Source organism: Odocoileus virginianus, unplaced genomic scaffold, assembly GCF_023699985.2.
Source record: "Odocoileus virginianus isolate 20LAN1187 ecotype Illinois unplaced genomic scaffold, Ovbor_1.2 Unplaced_Scaffold_22, whole genome shotgun sequence".
In the NCBI taxonomy this organism is placed as follows: Eukaryota; Metazoa; Chordata; class Mammalia; order Artiodactyla; family Cervidae; genus Odocoileus; species Odocoileus virginianus.
In genome coordinates, this window is record NW_027224284.1 from 439,427 (window position 1) to 463,814 (window position 24,388).

The following is a 24,388-nucleotide window of genomic DNA, read 5'->3' on the forward strand; positions in this document are numbered from 1 at the left end:
GGCCTCAGGAACTAAAGTTGCTCTTATAAGCATCAGTAGAAAGCAATTCCACCCTGAGCAGTCACACAGAGGGGAGAGAAGGGGAGCTTACCTGGCAGGGTGCACTCCCAGCTGCTACACCCAACAATAAAAGGAATTCTTTCACTAGGAATCAAAACTCTCTACTTCAGTACGACCTAGATCTTTCCTGAGCCTGCTGACTTCTCAGGCTCAGTAACATTAAAGACACACTGCAAATTGCTTGCTTTGAAATTTAGAAACAAATTTTATTTAAGATCTGAAATACGATTCCTAAAATATCAACCTCTCCGGAAAACCATGGCTACACAATAATGCATTGCCTCTATCATGTTAGAACGTGCATTAGACTCAAATACAAAAACCATGAAACAAACCACCATCCTTCAACAACTTGAGCAAAGATAGAATGAATGCCTAAGGAACAACATAGATGGACTTGCAGAGGATGGGCTGTTTTACTTCAAGCACCATAGAAAAAAGCACAAATGCATGGGTTTTTCGGGTATATACATTAAGTTGAACCTTTGGCACTAGGAATCAGGGCATTTTTCACGTAGCATTAACACATATTAGAAAATCGTGTAGTGTCAAAGGGATAGAACCACCAGCATTCAAGCAATGTTGTCAACTAGGCAATAAAATGTTCTACTGAATGTTTCTTCTTTGTCTAATTACTGCATACACTGGTAGCAACTTTGAAATGAGAAAAGGAGCTTACACTCCTTTTATTTTCTGTTTAGAAGAAAACAGAAAACAAACTGAAACATAAGCCCTGTTATACATTAACGATTTTAAAGAGTATCAATTATACAAGAAAAAGACTAAGAACAAAAAGAGCATTTACAGATACCAGACGTAACAGTGAGTGGTCAGTAGACCCTCACAGGGCTTTGCGGTGGTACTCAGCAGAAGCCACTTTATAATCACTGGCAGTGAACAGAGACGCAGCATTTTTTGCCAGGTATTTCAGGAAATCATGCAAATAGCCCAACAATAATGCAAGGCTCTTCTCATCAAGGGGTGTGTATGCCAACATTGCCCCAATTCTTACAAATAATCTCAGGAGGTGTGGTGCCCCATAAACCTGGGACATTGGCGCATCAGGGTGAGCCAAGAGAATTTCAGCATACTGGGGCCTCTCAAATTTGTAGAGCAGCTGGGTGCCCAACATCACGTTGAAATACTCTTTTATCCCTCCCACCACCTCATTAACTGCATACTCCTTGTTGTCAACATTGCCTTGTGATCTTTTGCAGTTGGCGTATTCTTCCAAAATAGTATCCACGTTTTTCTTGGCTGGGAGTTGGAAAAGTTGCTTCTGCCTGGTGACTAAGTCCCAGTCCTCAACAAGCCATGGTTTTAATTCTTCTGGAATCTTCACCTTAACTTCCATTCTATTCTTAAAAGCATCCTCACTTTCAACTGTGGGGTCTGCCCGGGCCCTTTTCTTCCGAGGTGGCTGGGGTGCTTCACTGGTGCTGCCACCATCTCCGTTCCCAGGGGTCTTCTGTTTGTTCTTTCTGGTCTTCCTCACTGATCCTGATGGAGGGTTCTCAGCAGAGCGACCTCCCCATCTGCCTGGGAGTGCTGCTTCCAGATTCTTCTGCTGGGGACCAGCTGTCTTCTTTCCAGATGTCCCTCTCATTTTACTTCTTTGCATGTTGCTTCTAGTTGGTTTTTTGAAATTGTCTTCTTCGGCAGATTGGTGTCCACGAGTTTGAGAACCCTGCTTTCTGGAACTCATTCAACCCTGTTTTTATTCCAACCACTGTAATACATAAAGCATTTTATTTGGTTGTTTTCTATGGAGACTTTGAACACAGTGTGCTTCCTAAAGGCCTATTAAAGCACAACACACACTACTCTCTTGGAATCTGGATTTCAAATCCTATTTCAGGGACAACCAATTAATTGTTAGTGACTTACTACCTCTTCGCTCGCTTTTTGATCCCCACTACCCCCCACCCACTACTCTCAGCTTACCCAATCACTCATCAGACCTGCCCATAAATTAGTTTTTTGATGTCACTCAAAAGATAGGAATATAATTTCAGAGAAAGAATGAATTAAACTACAAAAGGCAGTGGAGGTGAAATTCACTATTTCTGAACAGGAAAAATGACAAAAGAAACAAGAAAGATTAATTTAGCTGCCTGGAAGCAAAATGCATACCAGCAAAGGTTTTTGTCTAAGTCCAGGTAGGCCTGAACTAGGCTGATGACAGAGTCAAGAGAAAGTGAATATAGAACTTGGTAAATGAAGAAGAGAGATGAGTCAAAGGTGGCCCTACAATTTAGGTCTGGGTAATTAATGAATTAGTAAAAGCACTAATTTTTAATGGTTAGTTTGGAATTAGTAATAAAATAGGAAACAAGTTAATTCATTCATTCAAGTTAGTCTTCATATATTACTGCTTATGTACTTTGGAACAGGTATTATGCTAGGTACTAGGGATTCAAATATCTAAAGTGATGATTATGAAACAACAAGGTTAGTATAGTGATAGTTATAAACACAGGATATTTTTGGAGCAAGCAAGAAATGGTACCTAATGCTACTTTCAGTGATAGCTTGTTGGAGGTAATAATTGGTGAGGGATAAAGTCAGTGATGACTGCCAGGGTTTTGATAATGGGTGATTAGGTCATAGTATTATCACCAAATAAGACTGCATCTAGAAGAGGAGGAAACAGACTAGAGGAAAGAATTTTGGTATAGACCTAGTAAGTGTGAGGTAAGGAGTTAAACATGTGACTTTAACACTTAGGTGAGAGATCAGAAGCAGAAATGGAGACCTGAGTGTAATCATCATATAGATAGGAATAGAAATCATTCATGGAGGGTAGAGGAAGAACTGAACAAGTCTAGAATTCTGGACAAACCTAAGAAAGAATGATACTTAAGGGATGAGCAGAGAGAAGGACTACAAAAAAAAAAAAAAAAAAAACCACAAGCAAAAATGGTTAGAGCAGCCATAGGAGAATTAGGACAATGTTATTTTGGAATCCAAAAAAGTTGAGAATTTCAAGATGGAAAAAGATGGTTTACACTATAAAATGCAGCAAAGAGGGTTAGTGAGATAAAAGATGAAAACAACAGTGTTCTGGGATTCTTACTGAATGACAGATTAAACAAAGTCCTTTGACTTACGCAATCCTCTTCTTTCCCTGCCAAGAACTCCTAGTGTTTTCCCAGATGGAATCTTATAGATCTTCTGGGATGGTCGTGGAGATGAGGTGAGAGACACAACCTAGAAAGGGAAAGCAGGCATCAACAATGACTTTTTGTGAAATCCAGGAAAAAGAAAAAATAATCTAACTTTAAAACATGTGGTTTATAATTGTGATAGCAGAGAAAACACATGGGTTCTGCTGTTAGACATACTTCTACTTCAGTTAGGCTGTCATTTATGAGTTGTGAGGCTCTGGGCAAGATATGTTAAGCTTTCTTGGCCTCTTTCATCTATGGAGTGTGGCGAATTACCCCTAGGTAAGAATTTCATAAATACGATGTGGATGAACAGCCAACACAGTACCTTGCAGGAGTATCTGCATACGTTTATAAGGATACAAGGATGTTCATTGCAGTGGTATTTGGAATACTGAAGAACTGGAAACACCTAAATATTCTTCAATAGGGAAATGACAATACAAAGTATGATGTATGCACACCATGGAAGAACATTCAAATGAATTAAGCAGATTCATGTACTGATGTGGGATGATGTTCAATTATACACTATTAGGTAAACAGGCAAGTTGCATAATGTATAATGTGTACAACAGGATCCCAGAAATAGCCCAAGTGGAGAAATAAGCATGTTTTAGACAGTTCTTATGAACAGTGAGGTCCAACTTCCGTGTTTTAAACTGATGTGTATAAAAGTACATCAGAAAGTATCTAGATGAATAAATACCAGACCATTAAAACCAGAGTACCCTCTGGGAAAGAACGAGATATGATGGTAGACAAGCCTGAAACCAGGTTTCTCTGGTAACCACAATTTTAACCCATAGAAAAAGCCCTTTTGCCAATTGCTAGACCCCCTGAGATTATGTGAGCAGGTGTCAGGGAATCCCTGAAGGGGAAATGAGGTAAGTAACACTAGAAAACTAGAGCCTTGCATCAGGGAAGTCAGTTATTGGCAAGAGGCCTGGGTGCTATCACTAAGCATATGATTTCCTCTGACAGAACACAAAGCTCTCAGCAGAAATCTGAGCAAAGGTGCTCCTCAGCATCAAAATCTGTGAATACAGACACTGACCCTGTAGGAATCAGAACCTTCTGGCTGAGAGGGATATATAGACACATCCTGTGAAAGATGAGATGTGGTTAGTGTTTCATGGTATTACATCGTAAGCAACTAAGCTAACAAAATGTTTCTTACAAAAATTTTACTGTAACGGGGACAGAGGGGACACAGTATGTGAGGATATAAGAGTTTAGTTAAGTAATAAGAGGTGATATGCAGAAAACTTGAGAAATAATGGGCAGAGCTTCCACAAACAAGGGGAGAGTTAAAATACCAACTAAAAAAAGCAAGATGTCCCAGTGCCAAGCAGACTGTAAAACACACAGAAGTGGAGCAAGGCTGCAGAGAAGTCTTTTGGACGTCACACTGGTCATCAGCAATTCCTTACTGAGGAACCTAAGAATGACTGCTAAACCTCCTGCATATTCTTGGCATTGATTACATTTATTTATGCAAAGAAAACCATGAGGATTTATATGTGGTTTTCATTAAGTGGGTGAGTTTCATCATTCTCTACAAATTCTATTATTCATATCAAGTCCAAAGTTGAATGAAATGTCTGACATTGGACAGGAAAATACCCAGGTTTGTGCTCAGAATGAATAAAGCCAAGGAAGCAGGCTTTCTTAGAATGGCCTCAGCACCTTTATTTTCATCTGAGTATCCCACAGATCAAGTAACTATTACTACCTGGAGTCAGAAACCAGGTATCAAAGGGAGGAAAAACCATCCTTTTGATGTCTGTCTCCTACTTGTAATACAAACTTATTATTAGGGTCACTACACTTTGCACCTCCCTTGTTAGAAGTTTACATCACTCCATCGCTTGGTGACATATGTGCTGTGGACATTCCTCATTAAAAACGTTAGCACTACACATTGCTTTGAGCTGTTTTAAACTGAATCTGCCAGTTTCTGAGTTTAATTTTGTTTACTGGCTTGGTGTACCAACTTGTTACTTCCATCATGCTTCCTCCCTTCATCTACCTCATCTAACTACCATGAAAAGTCCCATTAAATTTCCTAACTACTCTAGCTCCATCTCTGATACCATATGAGCTGTCAGTACTCCACGACTTAGTATTTAAATGTTTCACCTGTTCTGCTTATGGAACTACACCACTTATCTCCACTTGCCATAAGCTTTGTGTAATATGTATCTCTCACTTTCTGCAGCAGCACTTAGGTCCCTTCTGGGTATACATTAGTGAATCAGTGAGGAGGTGATTCAACACATGGGGAAAATGGAAGCACAAATTAAGAATGACGGTCATCAAATATTTTCCCACTTGTTCCCTACATGTCAGTTCTAGGGTATGCCAGAGAAAACATGTTCGTATGTTTGCCTTAGTTTTCTATCTTCCATTTCTGTGTAAATACTTTAAGGTAACCTCATCTTGGTATCAAATCTTAGATATTTAAAACCTTGGCTATTTTGACGGATCATTTCCCCATGTAAGTAAGGCTGGAATACGCATACATCTTCAGAGCTGTATGAGATTAAACCAAATGGGCATACTTTATTCAACCACCCTCTTTCTGGAAAGTGATCCTCCCCCTCAATTTATCCTGTAATTAAAGGATTTTTTGCCCCCAGATGTGGATTTAGTAGGTTAAAAGGTAATAGGCTGCCAAATTACTTCACTCACAAATTGTACCGATTTTCAATCTCACAACACTGGTCTGCACTGTAACCTGATAAGGAAAATAGGTGCTTGTATTTCTTTTATTAGCTGTCTTGGTATTTTAAAAAATGTGTTTCCTGGCCAGTTATATTTTACATGTCCTCTATTCATTTTGAATTGGTTCTTAAAAGAGTTTTTTACAGTTGCTTATCAATTGTCACATCTGGGCAAATATTTCCCCCAGTTTATAGTGTCTATGAGATTTTAAAGATGTATATGATAAAATATGTGGTTTTTCCATTAAGCTTAAAAATCGATGACATTTTAATGGATTTTTTTAATACATTAATTCCTCAACCCACCCAAAAACTATTTAAGTGGTGAGCTGAAAATCTATATTCCCAAGTAATTAATTTTGTGGTAGCATTTGAGTAATAGTTCCTTCACATAATCATAAAACTATTACATAATTATAAACATCAAAATATATCAAGATATGGGCATCCTCTTACCACCTCCCTTCCCTGATCTCAGAATATATCTTCAAATCTTTTTATGTACACATTTACACAGAAACCTACTTTTAAAACTAAATGTGTCTGTTACATACATACTGGGATCATGTATCATGGATTCACTTTGTCTTGACAAAGGTGAGACACATATTGCCCCTCACGTTTTCTCACTTAGTCATAGGCATCTATGGCCACATACTTAGCTCCTTCTTTTTAACATCCACATCATTCTACAATCTCCACATAGTATAATTTAGCCAGTCCCATATAAATGTAACATTTAGGCTGTTTCCAACACTTCATTATTACAGAAATGTTAATAGGTATCAGTGTACAGATATATTAGCGTATTAACTAAGTATTCAGAAGGGCATTCTCAACTGCTCAAAAGATTTGCTTATTTACAACTTTGATGACTTAAGAGGTAAATATAACTTGTGAAGAACTGTTTTAATTGGTACTCCCAGCAAAAATGTTAAGTTTATTCACCCACAACTTCAGCAACACTGGATAAACATCTTCTTGGAAAAAAAAAAAGAGGGGGAGGAATCTAATATGTAGGAAGATATTTTTATTTGAATTCGTGTGATATTGAGCATATGTTCAGATATTTGTACATATCTGTCTCATATATTTTGTCCCCGTTTCTAATACGCTGTTTTGCCTTTTATTGACTTCTAATAATTAAACACTAGGTTTTTTTGTATGTTAGTAATATTTTTTTCAAACTGTCATTCTTCTTCTAAGTGGGTCACTGCGTGTGTATAAAAACACAAATGTGTCAACTTTTCCCTTTGTGAACTCTGGCATGTCATGCCTGGGGAAAATGCTCCCAAATCAATATTCTAAATGACTTCCTGTATTATCTCTCAGTATTTTATAGTTTCTTCCAAATATTATGCCTATTTTTTTCTAATTAATAGAGCCTATCCTTTCCCCACCGATTTGAATTGATTTATAACATTCTAAATTATACAGGTCTTTAAAGGTAGTTTCCAATGATTTTTGATTATTCCATTTTTAAAGGTATCACTGTTTCTAGATCATCTAGTCTGTCGTAATGATGTCTCTTCTCCCACCAGTATCAACATTGATTTAATCATCATAATTTAAAGACATAAATACTGCCCTGGAATTAACACTTGTACAGGAGTTTCAAGGATGTTTGGTGCAGTATAAATGAAACAGAAAACCACTGGAGTCAACCTGGAGGGCTATCAATAGTGATTTGGCAAAACAAAACATGGTTTACCCTTTATATGGACTATTATACTAGTAAAAGGAATGCCACTGTGAATGGAATCAAACAACTCTATAATGGACATGAAGACATCCAAGGCAAGTTGTAAAACAATATCTATAATATGATATCATATTATGTAAAAGAAAACACCAAACAATATTTTATATATATATATCCATATACATTTTTAAACAGGTATATAATTTAGAGATCTAGAAGAAAACAGAACTGATAATATAGTGGTTAACTCTAGGGAGAGTAAGAGAAATGGGGGCGTGAGAAAAGGAAACCTGGGCCTACTCTGTAATATTTTAGCTTTTTATATTATGAGACTGATTCACGTAACAATTAAGTGACTAAAGATTTACACTAAAATATGCATATTTAAAATCCTGATTTTCTGATCTATTCTTATTCATGGTTCTAACATACAGCTGGACTTAAGCATTGTATATCATATACTTTGTATGCATACCATTGGGACTGCTTTCCTTCTCCCCTTATAGATTCTGTCCATCCTCAGAGGCCCAGGTCAAGATCCTTTTCCTCCTTGAGGCTCCTTCAGGTTACTTTGACCCTTGCCTTCTCTGGGCTGCCACTGGCCTAACAGTCCACCTCTCTCTCTTTCACCTTTAATCATTCTCCAAATAGCCTCCCATAAGGGGTTCTGTGCCCTCCCCCTTCCAATCTATTGCATCTTTCCCACCAGGGCAGTGTGCCCTCCTCTGCAACTTAGCTTTCAGAAGGAAAAAAAAAGTAGAAAGGAAAATATAGTGACTCCATGGGAAAATAAAGCTGTCAAGAGACTGAAAAACCTTCTTTCATCTCCTCATGCAAATGATAGGCTATTCAGGAATACAGACTCCATTTACTGACATTTTTGTGTATGACTGTGTCAGAAATGAATGTGAACAAATCCAATGGTTTGTTGGAATAAATCTTTAAATGCATATACACCATGTCAGTTACATTTATATCAATTCTGGATCTTGGAACATTTCAAAAAACATTATTTTTTGAGTCTGAGACAAAAGAGGAATAATATAAAACCTGTTAGCAGACTGATGGTTTTGATTTGCTAGTTAAAATTACAGTTCTTAGAAATTCCCTTATAAATAAGCGTGATCAACATACTCAATACCTTTCTAGAGTGTTAGGATAAGTCAGAAGTTATAATTTCAGAATTCAGTTCTAGTAGTAACCGCTGCTTCTGGAAAATCAGGAGAGAAACCAACAGTATTATTATTATTAACAACTCCAAAAAGGTATCTATTGCTTTTATTAGCACGTGTGTGCATGTGTGCACATGGACAAGTGTGTAAAACAGGATGTACCAGAGGGACTAATAGTCAAAATGATTAATTAAATCAATTACTTATATGTGCCAAACAATTTACATGTAATTTCCTCAATAATCCAATGAAGTAGGAACCATTATTATCTTTATTTTACAGATGAGGAACTTTACAAAGTGAGTAAGTATTCTGCCCAGGATCCTCCAGTAAGTGGCAGAACCAGGATTTAAATTCAGGCAGTATTTGCTCTTGACCACTAAATTATGCTGCATATGAAATGCCACCAACTTAAAAAAATATATAGATGCATGGCTCTAACTGTAGGGGATCAATTAGAAAGTATCCTTTACCAAGGAACATAAAATTACAGGGCCCACTGATGTTTAGGCACTTTCTATACTGAAAGCACAGATGGACTTAGCTCCATCCTTTCATTCTTAGAATGTAGAGTGCTTTCCTCGACAGGCCCTTATTAATCCTCAAAATATTCCTAGACAGTTAGGAAGGTTATGTGGAATTATCTTGAGAACTGAGGCCAGGAGAAGGGAGGCACTTACCCAAGATTCTGTAATGAGGGATGTTCTGCAATCAGGATCAGAGCTGATCCTCACTACACAGCAAACTTAGTTTTTCTGATGGTAGTCTAGGAGGTCAAACAAGGGGACAGCAAAGGACATAAAATAAAGATATGAGATGAGCGTTTTGTTTTCCATCAATGCATTTTAACATACACAAAGGACACCAAAGCTGATAAAAAACATACAAGTTTTTTTCCCCTTTCTTGTGGCTACATTTTCAAATATACCTTATTGTACATTTACCATGATTTCAAATAATCTGTTTTTTGCTTTTTTCTAAGTTTTATTAAGGATAATTTCAAATGGATAAAAATGTAGGGGAATAATATAAACCTTTGCGAATCTATCATCCAGCTTCAACAATTACCAACTGAAGGCCATCTTGTTTTATCTGTAACCCCACCCACTGCTCGCCGCCCCCCCCCCTCTTGTTTTTCTCAAGAGCACTGAATTTTCTGACTGACTTTCTGTATTTTATTATGGAAAAATTCAAACATATACCAAGGAAGACAGAACAATACAAGGAATCCCATACACTAATCACTCAGCTTAAAAGATTAATTTAGTGCCAATTTTGTTTTATCTATGCCCCTCGCCACTTCCCCTTACCGCTGAGCTAATTCTGAAGCAAATCCTAGACATCAAGGTATTTTGAAGCCAGCCTGAATGCTTTTACTGTTTAATTCGTATTTTCGTATATTATTTCTATAAGCTACAAGCAATTTGAAAACATAACCACAATATCATTATAGCGTCTAAAACATCGTCATTAATTCCTTAAGAAAAATAAAATATCGAATCCGTCTTTTAAATTTCCTGATGCATCTTTAAGTATTTTTTTTTATAGTTGGTGTCCCCGAATCAGGATTCAAATAAGGCCTACTCATCGCATGTGGTTCATCTCCAGCTAGCTCTCATTCCTCGTTCTCCGTTTCTCCCCACCCCCGCGCTTTCTTTTTTTTAACTTTTCAATACGGAAAATTCCAATCCCCGCTATTTTGAGGTAATTGCCAAATAAATTATTTCATTGGTAAAGACTGATAGGTCTCTTTTGTATCTCGATTTCTTTTACGGAAGGAGGTGATAGGAAAAGCACTGTAAGGAACGACTTTACATAATTTAACGTTTTTTCTCAGTTTATTACGCGGGTTTTTCTCTCCACAGTAATAGCTAACATCTTCTGGAGCCACGCTGCGTATTAAGTTATACGTATTACATTACCTAGCAGTCGTATATTACACGCTCTAATATACAGCACACGCCTCTGAGGCACAAGTCTCTGAGGCAGATACTATTATTATCACCATTTTACAAACATGGAAACCGAGACACAGAAAGAACAGCCAGCCCAAGCTGGGCGTTGGCGAGTAGGAATTCGAATCTAGTTCTGCCCGATCGTAAAGCCATTAATTAACCTTGTCTGTATATGCGACGATAAGAGGAAATCGTCAACCCTTTCTCCCCACCCCCATCCCGAAACCTGAAACGAGGATCCAGTTCTTTCCAACAGACGACGTGTGATCACTGCCGTCTCTCCAACCGCCATAGTAAAGCCAGGTTTCTCTGGCAACTGATATCCATAGGCAGACACGTCACCCTGGAGGCGGGCTTATGCCCTACAGCCAATCACAATCGTCTCATCTAAGTTTTAGAATGTTCTATAACCAAATGATTGGATGAAGCTCACCACGTCAGTAATGACACTCCGCCGCAGTAAAGGCGGGTGCTAGCAACCTGCTTCTTCACCGTTAAGGCTTGAAGGAAACCAATCACCTTCCTCCTTTAGTGAGGGCTCTGACCAATGACGTTCGCCCTCTTAGGTTTTTAGCCCGCCCTCCAAAAGCGCGACAGCGGTTGGGTCATAAGTCTATAGGGCAGAGTGTTCACGTGGTCTACTTTCACGACCCAGAGTTCCCCTGCCCAGAGGTTTCTTTCTTTTTTTTTCCTGCAGGGAGGCATTGTGGGTTCCCCCCCGCCCCCAACTGGGAAAGGAAGTGCCTACGTGGCCTACGGAAACAGGACGGGCGGAAATGAGCTAAGGTCCCCGCGAGTGGGGAAACACTAGCTCAAATCTGCGGCCACGCCCCCGAACCTCTTGCGCAACTCCTGGAGGAAAAAAAAAAAAAAAAAAAAGCTGACTGGGGGTTTTGATGGGTGTGCGAGTTGGGGGTGAGGAGTACTGAGGGCGCGCGGTGTCAGGGCTCCTGTGCGCAAGCGAGCCCGCATGGCCTTGGCGTTGGTGTGTGCACGAACGCCAGGCCTCGTGGCGCTGGAGGTGGCTGGTGTGCGCAGGCGTGCGCCCCTAGCGTCGGGGCTGGTGTGTGTTCTGGGGCGGGTGCGTGCGCGTGTGTGTGCGCGCGTGCGCGTTCTCTGCGGATCCTTTTTCTACTTTATGTTTGAAAATTATTCTTATGAAAAGGAAAATTAAGCGATTAAGTCATGGCGACCATCACTGAGATAAAAGGTTTTCGCTAGAAATACTTTGGTCTCCCCTATCGATTTAATTTTAAACCCTAAAAATACACTTTCTTCCCACGTCTATCTCTGAATCAAAAATCCCGTTCTAAGCCGACGCCCAGCAGCAGTTAACAATCAAATCCCCCATTCGCTTATTAGCAGTTCCAAAAAGCAGCTTTGCTGTTCCCTAATAGCTTTCTTCCCCCAACCCCGGCTCCTTCCCCCGTCCCTCCCCCACCCCCAAGTTGCGTCCAATTCTGGCACAATTTTTTTGCTGAGAATATCTGTATACGACAGACTTCCCCTCCACTAGGGACTCCGAATTTCTGTGGGGTCTGAGGCTCTCTTACCTGCTTGTTCTGATTTCCAGGCAGAGTGCTCTTAACACAAGTATGCACTCATTTTAATTTTCCAGAAAGTTCTCCGTGTGAGGTTTATACCTTTTGAGTTTGCCACTAGATGCCGCCAAATTCCAGCAAAGGATTGGCTCTTTGGTCCCTGGAATTATGGGATTTCCCCAATCTTTTTTTTTTTCCTTCTGATTTGCTGAACTTTCCAATCTATAAAGATCATATATATCTTTCATTTCTCAAGAAAAACCAAATTAACTTCTTAATAGCCCTACCAGGTATGGCTCTATTCAAATGTTTTACCTCCTTTCTTTACTTCTTTCCTCCTTAAAAAAAAATTCCCCCCTCCCATCTCTTTCTTCTTGCCTGTTTTTGGGGTAAGACAGTTAGAATTGATGAATGACCCCAGGCACTGTTGCTGATGAAGATACGAAAATTCTAACCCTTTCTGTGGGGTTAGAATCTTTTCAAAATGCTGCCACCTGCCCCGCTTTACCACCTCACCCTGACCCCTGCCCTGCTGCAAGGAAAACACAGGTGGTTGTCTAGTCAGTACAGACATTTGTCTTTACTGTACTTGGACCCTGGAATTGAAAACTGATCTTCTTTTACTTTTGAAATTATGATTATATCTGTGTGTTTTCACCCTGTCTTCTGTAGTAGTACTGTTAAACTTTATGTTTTTGGAGTTTAGAGGCCTAATTTTAAACCTGATTCCACCAGTTACTAGTTCTGAGAACCTGGGATTTATGTTCTGTGATCCTCAGTTTTTTGCATGCCTTCTATATTTTAGATGTTGTGTCATATATCACATGATATTCTTTAATTCTTCACAAAATCCTTTTTAGAGGCATATTAATAAAATCAAACAACACAAGTTATACTTATTTCAGTTATAGATTCTGTACGTTTGTGCGTGTGTGCATATGTGTGTTTCTGGGCACACACGTGCATGCATTGGGGAGGGGCGGGATTTAGAGCAGAGGTTCTCAAAGTGTTTTCCAGACACACCAATAGCATCACCTGTTGGGGAATTGTCAGAAATTTAGATTCTCACCTCCAAACTAATCAGAAATTCTAGTAGTTGGTAGGGTTTGGCTGTCTGTGTTATAACAAACTGTTCTGGTGATTCCAGTGCACACTTAGAAGTGTGCTTTGGAGGGCAGAAATATAATGCTTGTTTTTGTACATTCCACTAGAGGGTGCTACGGAATGTAAAGCAAAATAATAAATGTATATCTTTTATTGAGACACCCTGCATGTTATCTGTCCCATTTCACAGATGAAAGACTGTTGTGAAGTGGTGTCTATTATTTTGTGCATACAAAAGTTTGGTAACCAGGATTGAACTTTACCTGCCCTTTGAGTCCATGCCCTTGACAGTACTGTGTTGTTCAGCTGCATTATCTTGTCTTTCTGGGCCTCAAAATACATTATATATACCTTGTTCCCTGCCTTGGCTAACATTGACTGGAGTATCAAGCATAGGGCAGGGAAGCAAACCAAATAGGTTTAAGTAGTTTGATGATTTCATACCTTCCCTCAACTCCATTCTATAAAAGATAACATATGAAAGCTCATGTTTCCTTTCTTGCTTTTATTTTTCCCAAATGCCCCCTCTACCTTACAGTTATCTTTTTTAGTTTATGTCTAAACTTCTTCTGTGTGGAGCTGAGGTAAAAGGGTGGTGAAGAAACACAGTTGCTGAAAGCCACACTCTATGTAAGCTCTAACCTATTAATCTCAACAATAAGCCTATAAATTAGGTGATGATTATCCATATTTTATAAATGATGAAAGTGAGTTCTAGAGACTATAATTATTTCTCTTTGGTTATATAACTTGTGAGTAGTGGAGCCTAGGTAATTCCTAGTGTATCTGACAGTACTAAGCTGCTAAACTTTCTACTGCTTGGTTTTGAATCTGGTTTATTTGCTATTTATGTTACTTTCAGCAAATTCTTAAATTTTTCTAAGCCCCAGTTTCAACGTATAGTAAATGGGAACAAATATTCCTGCTTCATTATCTTAGGGCTGCAGTATCTAATACAGTAACCACTGTCTAAATACATGGGTATTTAAATTTGAATTAGTTAAATTTAAATAAAATAAAAAAGTTAGTTCCTCAGTTGCACTAACCACATTTCAAGGGCTCAGTAGATACTTATGGCTAATGTTAGTACCAAATTAGATATTGTCAGATACAGAACATTCCCAACATCAGAAAGTTTTATGGGACAGTGTTGATTTAGCATATGTATATAAGGTATGCAAAAGGGCCTAACTTGGCGTGTATATCATGGCAGGTGCTCAAGAAAAGTAATTTCCTCTGCTCTTGCCTTTCAGCAGCAGAGCTAGATGTGTTCTCTTGTTTTATTGATGGGATCAGGAGAGGGGAGTAACTTACCCAGTGTACATCAAGGGATGTGTCTGGCATTGGGATCGATGTCTCCTGACTCTCATTTCAATATTCTGTCTGGTAGACCCATTCTTGGGGGCTTCCCAGGTGGCTCAGTGGTAAAGAATCTGCCTGCCAGTGCAGGAGATGTAGGTTTGATCCCTGAGTCTGGAAGATCCCTTGGAGAGGAAATGGCAACCCACTCCAGTATTCTTGCCTGGGAAATCCCATGGACGGAAGAGCCTGGTGGGCTACAGTCCATGGGGTCACAAAGAGTCAGACATGACTGAGCACAGCAGCACAGCACAGACTCATCCTTATGCTCTATTGAATGAGGTCCTAAAGGCCAATGATGTGAATAATGTGAATTAACTTTGGAGTCAGGGTGGTAGCAGAAAAAGACATAAGAGCTGAATGCCTTATATGTGCCAGGCACCACTATGCTCAGCTCTTTACATCTATTATCTTTGTGACTCCTCACTAAAGCCCAGAGAAGTTAAATATTCACTTCAAGTTGCCAACTAGTAAACAGCAGGGCAAAGATTCAGAGTTGTCTCTTGTGACTCCAAAACCCGTGTTTTTTCCTGTTAAGTCATGGTACCCACTCAAAGGTGAATTTTCTCCTACCCCTTCCACTTACTAGTGGGACGAAGCTTCAGCAGATTCCTGACTCTTAATAGATTTTCAGATTTTCAGCAAGTGCGAGTTACTCTTCTTCCTTTTCATTTTACAGCTGAATTACTGTCTTCACAATCTGCGTTAACAGGAAGGGAAAGATAGCTTCAGTCAATGTTTGGTTTCAAGGCCCAAGGCCAGACAAAGGTTATCTATGGTTGCAGCCTTCACAACACCTGATGGCTCTAAGGTCTCTTAAGTTAATTTTTAAGGCTACTATTTGCTCATATGATGCCTTTGTGCTAATTAGAAACATGCACCGCCTGGGGGCAGGCAAATTGCAGAGAAGTAGCCACAGTAGAGGAACAATTAGAAAAATGTTTTTCTTTCTCAGGGATTGTTGAAGGCCACTAGGGCAGTTGAATGAATTTCAGCCTCCATTTTCTCCCTCTCAGTTGGGTACCCTTGTGCAGGGTGGGACCTGCCCTGCCCAAAGGTATCTGTTGGCCTTCCTTGTCTTACCCCTTGGCTAATCTCTTAGCCTAGGTCTGGAAGAACCTAGGTCTCTTCCTAAGTCTGGAAGGTAGTGGTCAGTCTCTTCTGGAATATAAAGAGGGACACCAGTATCTTCCCATGGCTTCTGGGTAGTAGATGAAATTGCTCCATTCTAAGGTTAATGTGGTGTTTTTTCATTTGGTTCTGACTAGCTTACTGGGTTCTGGTGGCTCAGACGGTAAAGAATTCACCTGCAATGTGGAAGACCTGGCTTCAATCCCTGGTTTGGGAAGATCCCTTGGAGGAGGGCATGTCAACCAACTCTAGTATTCTTCCCTGGAGGATTCCCATGGACAGAGGAGCCTGGCAGGCTACAGTCCATGGGGTTGCAAGAGGTTGGACACAATTGAGTGGCTAAGCACATGGGGCTTACTGGGTGGTGGTGTTGTTTTAAGAATGATTGGTTAATTTAAAGGTTAAAAAAACCCCTAATATTTCAAGGCTAAGCAAAATGGTGTTTCTTTAATAATAATGTTTTTTCTATCTATTTATACCTACCTCATTCCATAGGGATTTCATAAAACCAGTTCGACAAATTAGTCTGGATCAGTCTAGTTTGCTAGCCCATGACAGACAGGGCCAATATTGGAGCTAATCATAGGAAAGTTTTATCTTTTTTGGGGTTATCTATTCTCTTCTAATACCTCTCCTCTCCTATAATCAACACCCCCTCTGCTTCAACTAACCCATCAATGTGGGAGAAAGAGATTACTGTAAATGACTGAGAACTTGCATCTAATCAATGTAGTCCTTGAGTGACCTTCGGATGCCAGACTTGCACCATAATCTCTTGGTTTCCCCTTCCTGAGTCAACAGTTTAGCATGTGATTCACCAAAATGTGTGCTTTTGTGAACCACACACTTCAGTTGGAATGATCGTTGTCAACCTATATGTGGTACACATCAACCAACAGAGATGAGGACTGATTTCCAGCAATGTATGCTGAGTCCTGTGATCCAAGCATTGACTCGAGAGGATGCTTTGAGTCCTTTTTCAAATATAACTATGTTCATGCTTATAACCTGCACTCACAGTCCTCATTTTAGTGGGAATGATAAAAAGCTATACCTTTTGAAAAGCTCAGCTGTCATTTTAAAGACTACTTTTGGGTGTCTTTTGGGACGGTTTCTACAATAAAACAGTTTAAAAGGAAAAGAAAAAATTAAAAAGTGCTCTGTCAGCCCTGGGAAGGAGAATACATGTGGGATTCTTTTCTGTTAACCAAGGGCTTGGATAATAGGCTTCTCCAATGGTGCAGTGGTAAAGAATCTGCCTGCAATGCAGGAGATGTGGGTTCAATCCCTGGGTCAGGAAGATCCCCTGGAGAAGGAAATGGCAACCCACTTCAGTATTCTTGCCTGGGAAATTCCATGGACAGAGGAGCCTGGTGGGCTACAGTCCACAGGGTTGCAAAGAGTCAGACATGACTGAGGTAATAATTGGATGACAACCTTTAGTAGGAAGACACCATGTAAAAAATGGGGAGGGGGTTATTTTAGATTGAAAAGACCTCTCTGCTGGAAATCCTGAGAAGGTCTTCTAGAAGGGGAGTCTCCTCTGGCCTGAAGTCCCTCTCTGCCACATCCCTGAAGACATGTTGCTATAAAGAGCCACTGCAAACGAAAGGAGTGAATCATCTCGCATGGACCTTTGGAAATGCAGAGAGGGTGAAAACCAGGAAACAGGCCTCAGCTAATTGGTCAAAACTGTTAGCCAGTAGGCAGAGAAACACAGGCAAAGGAACCTGGGGTCAAGAGATAGGGCTTCATTCTTACCCCAGGCGAGTGCTGGAGAAGGCAAAAGTGCTAGGAAAGGAGGAGGTCAAGAAACAGAATTTGGTGCAAAGAGGACCTTACTTAGGGTTTCAAAGGATATTCTGTAAAGGCTCTAGGCCTATCTGATTTACAGGTTTTAAAACAAGCGGGAAAGCTGTCTGCAGGCAAAGATCACACATGCATGCAAATGTCCAAGGGCCTGGAACCTTGTCTGCTCAACTTGGAAACTTGGCAGACTCCATAGAAGTACACACTGAAAACTGGGTGGTTTGGTTCTTTTTGCTGTTGTGTTTCAACTTCGACTGAACCAGTGAGGGTGTTGGTACACTGGTGGGAGTCAGAGTATTTGGTTGGAGAGGTGGGACATTGTTTGGAGTGTGGGGGCCTGGGAGTACATGTTCTTTCAAGGCCCTGAAGTTGAGGTAATATGATTAGAGGCGGGGGTCAGAGAAGAGAGCAAGGGCAGTGCCTAAAAGGTACAAAGCCGAGATTCACCCAGCTGCTTCCAGGCCAGAGTGGTGTGTGGGATGTCAGTGAGACCCAGGCGGGTGCAGCCAGTTTTCAATAGAGCTGGTCTGTGAAACTTGGCTAAGAGGACAGAGGAAGATTGATGTTTGCTCCAGAGTGGGGCTGTCAGCTGTGCTCACCACCTCGCCATGGTCCCAGCTGTAAACAAAAGTCCTGGCCCTTCATGGCACCACAGAGCAGTCCAGGCTGGCGTAAGTCTCTGAGGACAGCTAGGCCATTTTCTCATCCTGGCTGACAACCAGAAGACAGAAGAAACAATAGAAGGTGGTGGTGGTGGGAGAGGGGGCAGGATTGGAAGGGGAGTGAGAAGCCGTGACCAGTGGGAAGGAGCTTTCAATCTCCAATCTTAGGTCTTTGGAGGCAAGTAGCAGAAATCTTGTAGGGAAAGAAGACCTTTTCCTTATCAGTTTCACAGATATTAAGGAATTACTAAAGGAGCCCTGTAGGGGTGCTAGTGCCTCATTCATTCATTCATTCATTCGTTCATTGAGTACCTTATGTGCTCATCACTGTGCTAGGTATGCTGGATGATGCCAAAGTCATGGAAGACTATTCATAAGTTTCAGGAGCTTACAAGGACTTTGTAGATATGTGTAAAGTTAAGTAACAATACTAAATAGTGGATCTTTAAATGTCAAGTGACAAACATGGCATAGGGATTTAGAAGCAAGAGAAGCCATATCTGGGTGTGAGCAGAGAAGGTGGGATTTGAGAGGGCCTGGAAAGGTATACAGGATTTGACTAGAAGGAACTGGCACTCGGCATTCCAGGTTGAGACCAAAGCATTAGCAATCATGAGACCTGCTTTGCTAAAGCAGAAGCTTACAGTGCTGGAGACTCTCTTCAACTCCTCAACCCCTCCAGCCTAACCCAGCCTTCAAGTCTCACTTGAAATGTCGCTTAAACTCTAGGACCAGGTGAAGTGAGATTTTTTTATGCTCTCCTAGGACCTACTACTTCCCCCTTTATAAGTCACCACCATCTTCAGGTAGTGTCCTACTTCTCCTCCCAGCAATTTGTTCCCCACACTGCAACTCAGAATGTTCTTTGCAAAGAGCCAATCTGTTACATTGCTTCCCTTTTAAAAACTCCCTTTGTTCTCTCTGGCCTCCCTTTATGTCCTTCTTGCTTCCCTCCCTCTCACTTTCCCCTCAGGTCGTATCTTAAGTGTCTCCATCTCAGGGAAGCATTCCATGACACCCCTTGCCCCAGTTTCTACCACATTCAGGTCAGTGCTCCCTCTTATTTATTTCCATAATACTTCCACACTTTCTCCATTTTATTCTTCTTTACTAACTTAGTACAAGTTTGTCTCCTCCACCGGAGTATAAGCCCTCTGAGGGCAGGCGCCATGTTTCTTCTTCACTGTGTTGCCCTTGTAGTTAGTACAGCACCTGGCATATTGTAGTGGGTGTTCCACAAAAGTTGATGAATGAATCCAAGGGGAGTGAGGCAATATTAGTAGGTGAAAGCCAACTGAAGAGATTATTTCATATCTATGGAATGATTTTGATTATAGGATGAAGAAATCATTAGATAACACTGATTATTTTTAAGGCCATACCCTGTAGCATGCAGGATCTGACCAGGGATAGAATCTGTGCCCTCTACGTTGGGAGCTGAGTCTAAACCACTGGACCACCAGGGAAGTCCAACACTGACTTTTGAAAAAAAAAAAAAAACAGTTCAAACAAACAATACAGAGAGCTCCAACCCCAGCTTACCCTGAACTCCAGACTCCTAATTATCTTGTGGACTCATATTCCCTCCTTACCTGCTCCCCCGCACCACTCTCTCCTCCAAAATAAAGAAAACTTACTGGTCCTTCCAACCAGAGAGATTTGGCAGTAGGGCCAAATGTACTTACTTTCATATGTGCACTTGTTGATTGGGCTGGCATTTATTGCCCATCTCCATTGTTGCAAACACTGTGTTCTTAGCTACAGATGAAGATCGTATTTCTCCTACCTTAATGAGGTTCCAGTTGAGTGAATCCTTCATACTGATCACTTAGTTGATAGCTTCAAATATCTAGTGAAGAACTTTGCCTTACTTGAGGTCAATTTGGGAGTTTTTTTAGGGCACTAAGAGCCTACAGAGGACCTGAATCTCAGGGGTTGGTCCTCTGTAAAACTGGGGACTCAGTGAGACACAAAGAATGGGTGTCAATCCACACTAGATTTTCATTCTTAAAGGAGGAGGTTGAGTAGCAGAGTGAAGAATGTCTGGAAGGGCATTCAGGCAGTAGCCATTCTTGAACTTTGTGAGGCTGAGCCTCATAAGGCAAACAGGCCTCCAAGGCACACCTCTTGGGTGAAACAGAGTGGAATCACAGGAAAGGCAATTAGTTTTCCCAATAAAAATTAAGCTGGCCTGCCCCCTGAAGGGAGTTGAAACAAACATGTGGCTCCAAGAAACCTTCCAAAGACCATCATAAAGCCCCTACCTTCATCCAGGAGTAGATGTTAATGCCAGGGGATGATGTCTTTTATCTTAGATTTGGTTCTCAGGTGGTTAGGAAGATTGCAGATGGGGATGTCAGAGAGACAGTGCACCCCTGCCCCTGGCCCCACTCCAAGGGAGAGTAAAGGGAAGCAAAGCTACTGTTTTGTAGCTACAGTCCTAACTAGTTTTCTCTTGGTTGAAGGATAACATCAAACATGGTACCAGTGAAGCCTGGAAGATGTAGTCATTAGTTTTTACCCTTTCTCTCTCCTTTGAATCCTTTACTCTGAAAATGAATCTACCACTGGGATATTAGGGAGAGAGAAATACTTAAGTAGCAGATAGACATGAATGAGATTAATTTCCATAGCTCATGGCTCTACTCTGTTAGGTGGCCTTGTGTGAAGAGGGTTCATACACCTGGAATTTGAAATTCTAAGAGATGGGGCAAGAAAGGTTAACTCCAAAATTAATGGAGTATATTTCAAAGAAGGATAATGATATATTAGTGAGAAATCACATTATGTCCTTCCATAAAAGACCAACCTGAAGCTTAGGCTAATCAAATGGTGATAATAGGTAATGTTTCCATTAGGGAAAGGGTAGGAGAAGTATAAGGCTAAGGACTTCACAGATAAGTTCACAAAGAGAAGGACACCCTGAGTTTGTAGAATTTGGATCATGGCAGCACCATTTACACCCGTACTATCCTAACTGTTGGCAAGATTTGTGCTATTCTCTTTCTGTTGGGACTTTGGACATCTAAACAGATTAACATGGCAGAGGTTGGGGACTGAATGGTCTCACAGGGAGTTTCCTCAGCTACAGATTCTCTTTGGTCTTGAATTTCCTGTAGTCAACTTGTCAGAGCAGTTTCAGAAGTGAGTCTCTGAAGCTAATAAATTATGACACATTTTGGACCCTCCCTTTCTATTCCATTCTTTTCCTTAATAGCTTCAAACTAATTTCAAAAGAAAGCAGGGGAGGAGTTACACTTACAGCCTGGACTTTGCCCTATTAGACCTTCAGTGTAATCTGATGTCTGGTGAGCAGATGAAGACAAAATGGTCCAGGAAGGCCCTGCTAGCTCTCTTATGCCAGGATCTAGAATTATAAGACATTGTGATCCATTGACCCAGTTGCCTTATGGGAAATCCCATGAGAGATTAGTCCTCTAGAAGAGCCAATTTTTTCTTTCTTTGTGTGGGGATAGCAGTAAATGCAGTCAATATAGCAAATGTGTTGCTGTGACCAAAGGTCTCAAGCATTCTTGCCCTCTTGATAGTCAAGGCTGTCTTTATAACAATGTTTCTCACTGCCTGAAGTAGTTAAGGATTAGTGTCAAATTGACGACTGATAAAACAGATCAGTCAACAAGGCATTGTTAGAAAGTGTAAGGGGAGGGAGGCAGATAAGAACTCATTACTTCTGTAGGTTGATAATTTGAAGAAGAGCTTAAAGTCAGAAAGATGCTCAATTGTCAGTTTCCTTTGTCATGACTGCCCTTCATTTTGGCTTATTTTTTAAAACACAAGGTCTTTCTATACTAGTGTCCAAATGACACAGTTGTAACACCCATTGACCTGTTAAATAAATTACCTCTGAAATTTGTAGAAAATGCAGGTTTTTTCAAAAATTTAAAAGCAACCATAAACTCTCCCTGCCACCCCAACCACTCCTATCCCAAATGAGTATTGTGGTGTAATAAATGTTTCAGCTGAAAGTAAAGTTACTCTGACTGAAATGTGCATATTGTGTGTATGTGAGGAGAGTGGGGAAGGTGACTGCCTGTTCTACGACTCCTTGAAGCTGACTTTAAAAATTCCTTGTGCAGTAAATAAGACATTAAACTGAAAAATAAGGTTTTGGTTTTGGCCCTGTTACTAACTCATTAACAGACTTGGGCAAGTCACTTGGCCTCTCCAAGCTTCATTGCCTCATCTCTTGCATGAATACATAGTTATTTTACCTAAAAGCTTTGCTTTAAGGATGACATGCCACTTAAGTGTTTGGCAAAGGAAAAGATTGCAAGGATGCTTTTTACCTTGATTGTATAGTCCCTCGTGACACAACCCCTGCAAAGTAAATATAGTTGGTGGAAACTAATGTTGCACTTAAGTGATTGAAAATTTTAAACATTTAAAATTTTTTTTTAAATTTAAGTGCTCACTACTTTAAAAATTATCTAGCAAACACCTTCGTTTCATGCTGTGAGCTTGATATAAGGCATTGAAAAATACATTGTAATCCTTGACTTCAAACTCATATAATCATGAGGGAAACAGACCAAAAAAAAAAAAAAAAAACCCACTATGTAATCTTCCAAGTACGCATAGAGCTATATACAATGCATTATTGGAGAACCCAAATCTGGGTGTTGGGGTAACATGGGTTTGAGAAGTTTTCACAGAAAATATGATATCTGGTTAGAGTCTTGGCAGATGAATAGGGCTACCTCGGATGGAAGAGGTCAGAATAGGGCATTTAAAGGGTAAGGAACAGCATATACAAAGGTACAGAACATTAGACAGGATGAGTTATTGGGTTCAGGGATCTGTGGGTGAATCAGCTTGTTCAAATGCAGCATGCATTTAGGGGAGCAAGGAGAGTAATGTGGAAAGAGGCTGGAGGCACTGGCAGGGGCTGCAGCAGAAAATCTCTTGGAGGTCAATTTAAGGAATGTGGTCTCTTTTGTGAAGATAATAGGGAGCTATTGAAGGATGAAGAGCAAGAAAGTGTTTCTCAAAGATTTCTGGTTTAGAAAGGTCAAATGGACACTAGTGTGAAAAGTATAGGAAATCATAATGGAATCAAAAACTGAGCCAATGAGACCAGGGAGGTTGGAGAAAGAGGGACAGATTTCAGAAATATTTGAAAGGTGGACTCAGCAGTACTTGATTGATTTATCTGAGGGTTGTGGAAGAAGTTGTCAAGGCTCACTCCCAAGTTTCTGGCTTAGGTGACTGGGTAGGCAAGTGCCACTCACAAAGATTGGGAAGAATGGAGGAGGAAATTTGAAGGAGATTGTGAATTGCTTGGCTCTTGACTTACTGAGTTTGAGGTCCTTATGGGCACCCAGCTCAGAATGTTCAACAGAAAATTGGAAAATAGGACTAAAACTGTGGAGATTCAGAACAGAAGGTAGAAATTTGAGAATCATCAGCATTTAAGTTATCACAGCCTGGAAATAGTTGAGAACAGCCAAGCAGTAGGTGTGCAATGAGGAGGGGGTGAAAGCCAAAGATGAAATACTAGAGAATGAGAACAGCAAGAAGTAATTACTGGAGGGCCAAGAGACGAAACAGGAAAATGAAAGCCAAGGGAGAAGAGAATTTCAAAGAAGGTATGACAGCTCTGTCAGATGTTACAGGAAGTTATGAAAGATTAGGATAGAGAAGTGTTGACTTGAGATGGCAAATAGGGAGGCGGTGTGAGGAACCTGAGGTAGAGTGAGGGGGGAGAAGGCAGAGACTAGATTGCAGTGTGTTGAGGAGTAATGGTAGTTGTGATGTGTGCAAACATCTAATAATGACATCCCTTTAGTAAACTTGATGATGAATGGAAGGAGGACAATAAATTAATAGCTAGAGACAACTTCAGGGTCAAATGGAGGGTAGCTTTTACTTTTATTTTTAATTTTGAATGAAAGAGACATTCCATCTCTGCCCTCTCCCTCTCTCCCTTACATCTTACTCCTCCTCCCCTTCTCCTTCTCTCTCTCTCTGAAAAACCTAAGA

At 40.4% G+C, this 24,388-nt stretch overlaps 1 protein-coding gene across 6 annotated transcripts; it reads right to left on the reverse strand.

Annotated features, from left to right (window-relative positions):
* Positions 1 to 237: 237 nt before the first annotated feature.
* MORF4L2 (mortality factor 4 like 2) lies at positions 238 to 12,433 on the reverse strand. 6 transcript variants are annotated; one of them, XM_070463048.1, is made up of 5 exons: positions 11,009 to 11,116; positions 9,508 to 9,593; positions 8,797 to 8,862; positions 3,171 to 3,270; positions 238 to 1,789 (listed from the first exon to the last, which is right to left on the reverse strand). In XM_070463048.1, exon 5 carries the CDS (start codon positions 1,763 to 1,765, stop codon positions 902 to 904), a length of 864 nt encoding a protein of 287 aa, XP_070319149.1. In that variant the 5' UTR covers positions 1,766 to 1,789; positions 3,171 to 3,270; positions 8,797 to 8,862; positions 9,508 to 9,593; positions 11,009 to 11,116; the 3' UTR covers positions 238 to 901. The 6 variants fall into 6 exon arrangements, with proteins under 6 accessions (XP_070319149.1, XP_070319146.1, XP_070319145.1 ...); XM_070463045.1 differs by having other exon boundaries at positions 8,797 to 8,865; XM_070463044.1 differs by lacking the exons at positions 8,797 to 8,862; positions 11,009 to 11,116 and adding an exon at positions 12,336 to 12,433.
* Positions 12,434 to 24,388: the final 11,955 nt, after the last annotated feature.

Coding starts and splice junctions, on each gene's coding strand:
- MORF4L2 (XM_070463044.1), bottom strand. CDS start 1,765: ATGAGTTCCAGAAAGCAGGGTTCTCAAACTCGTGGACACCAATCTGCC.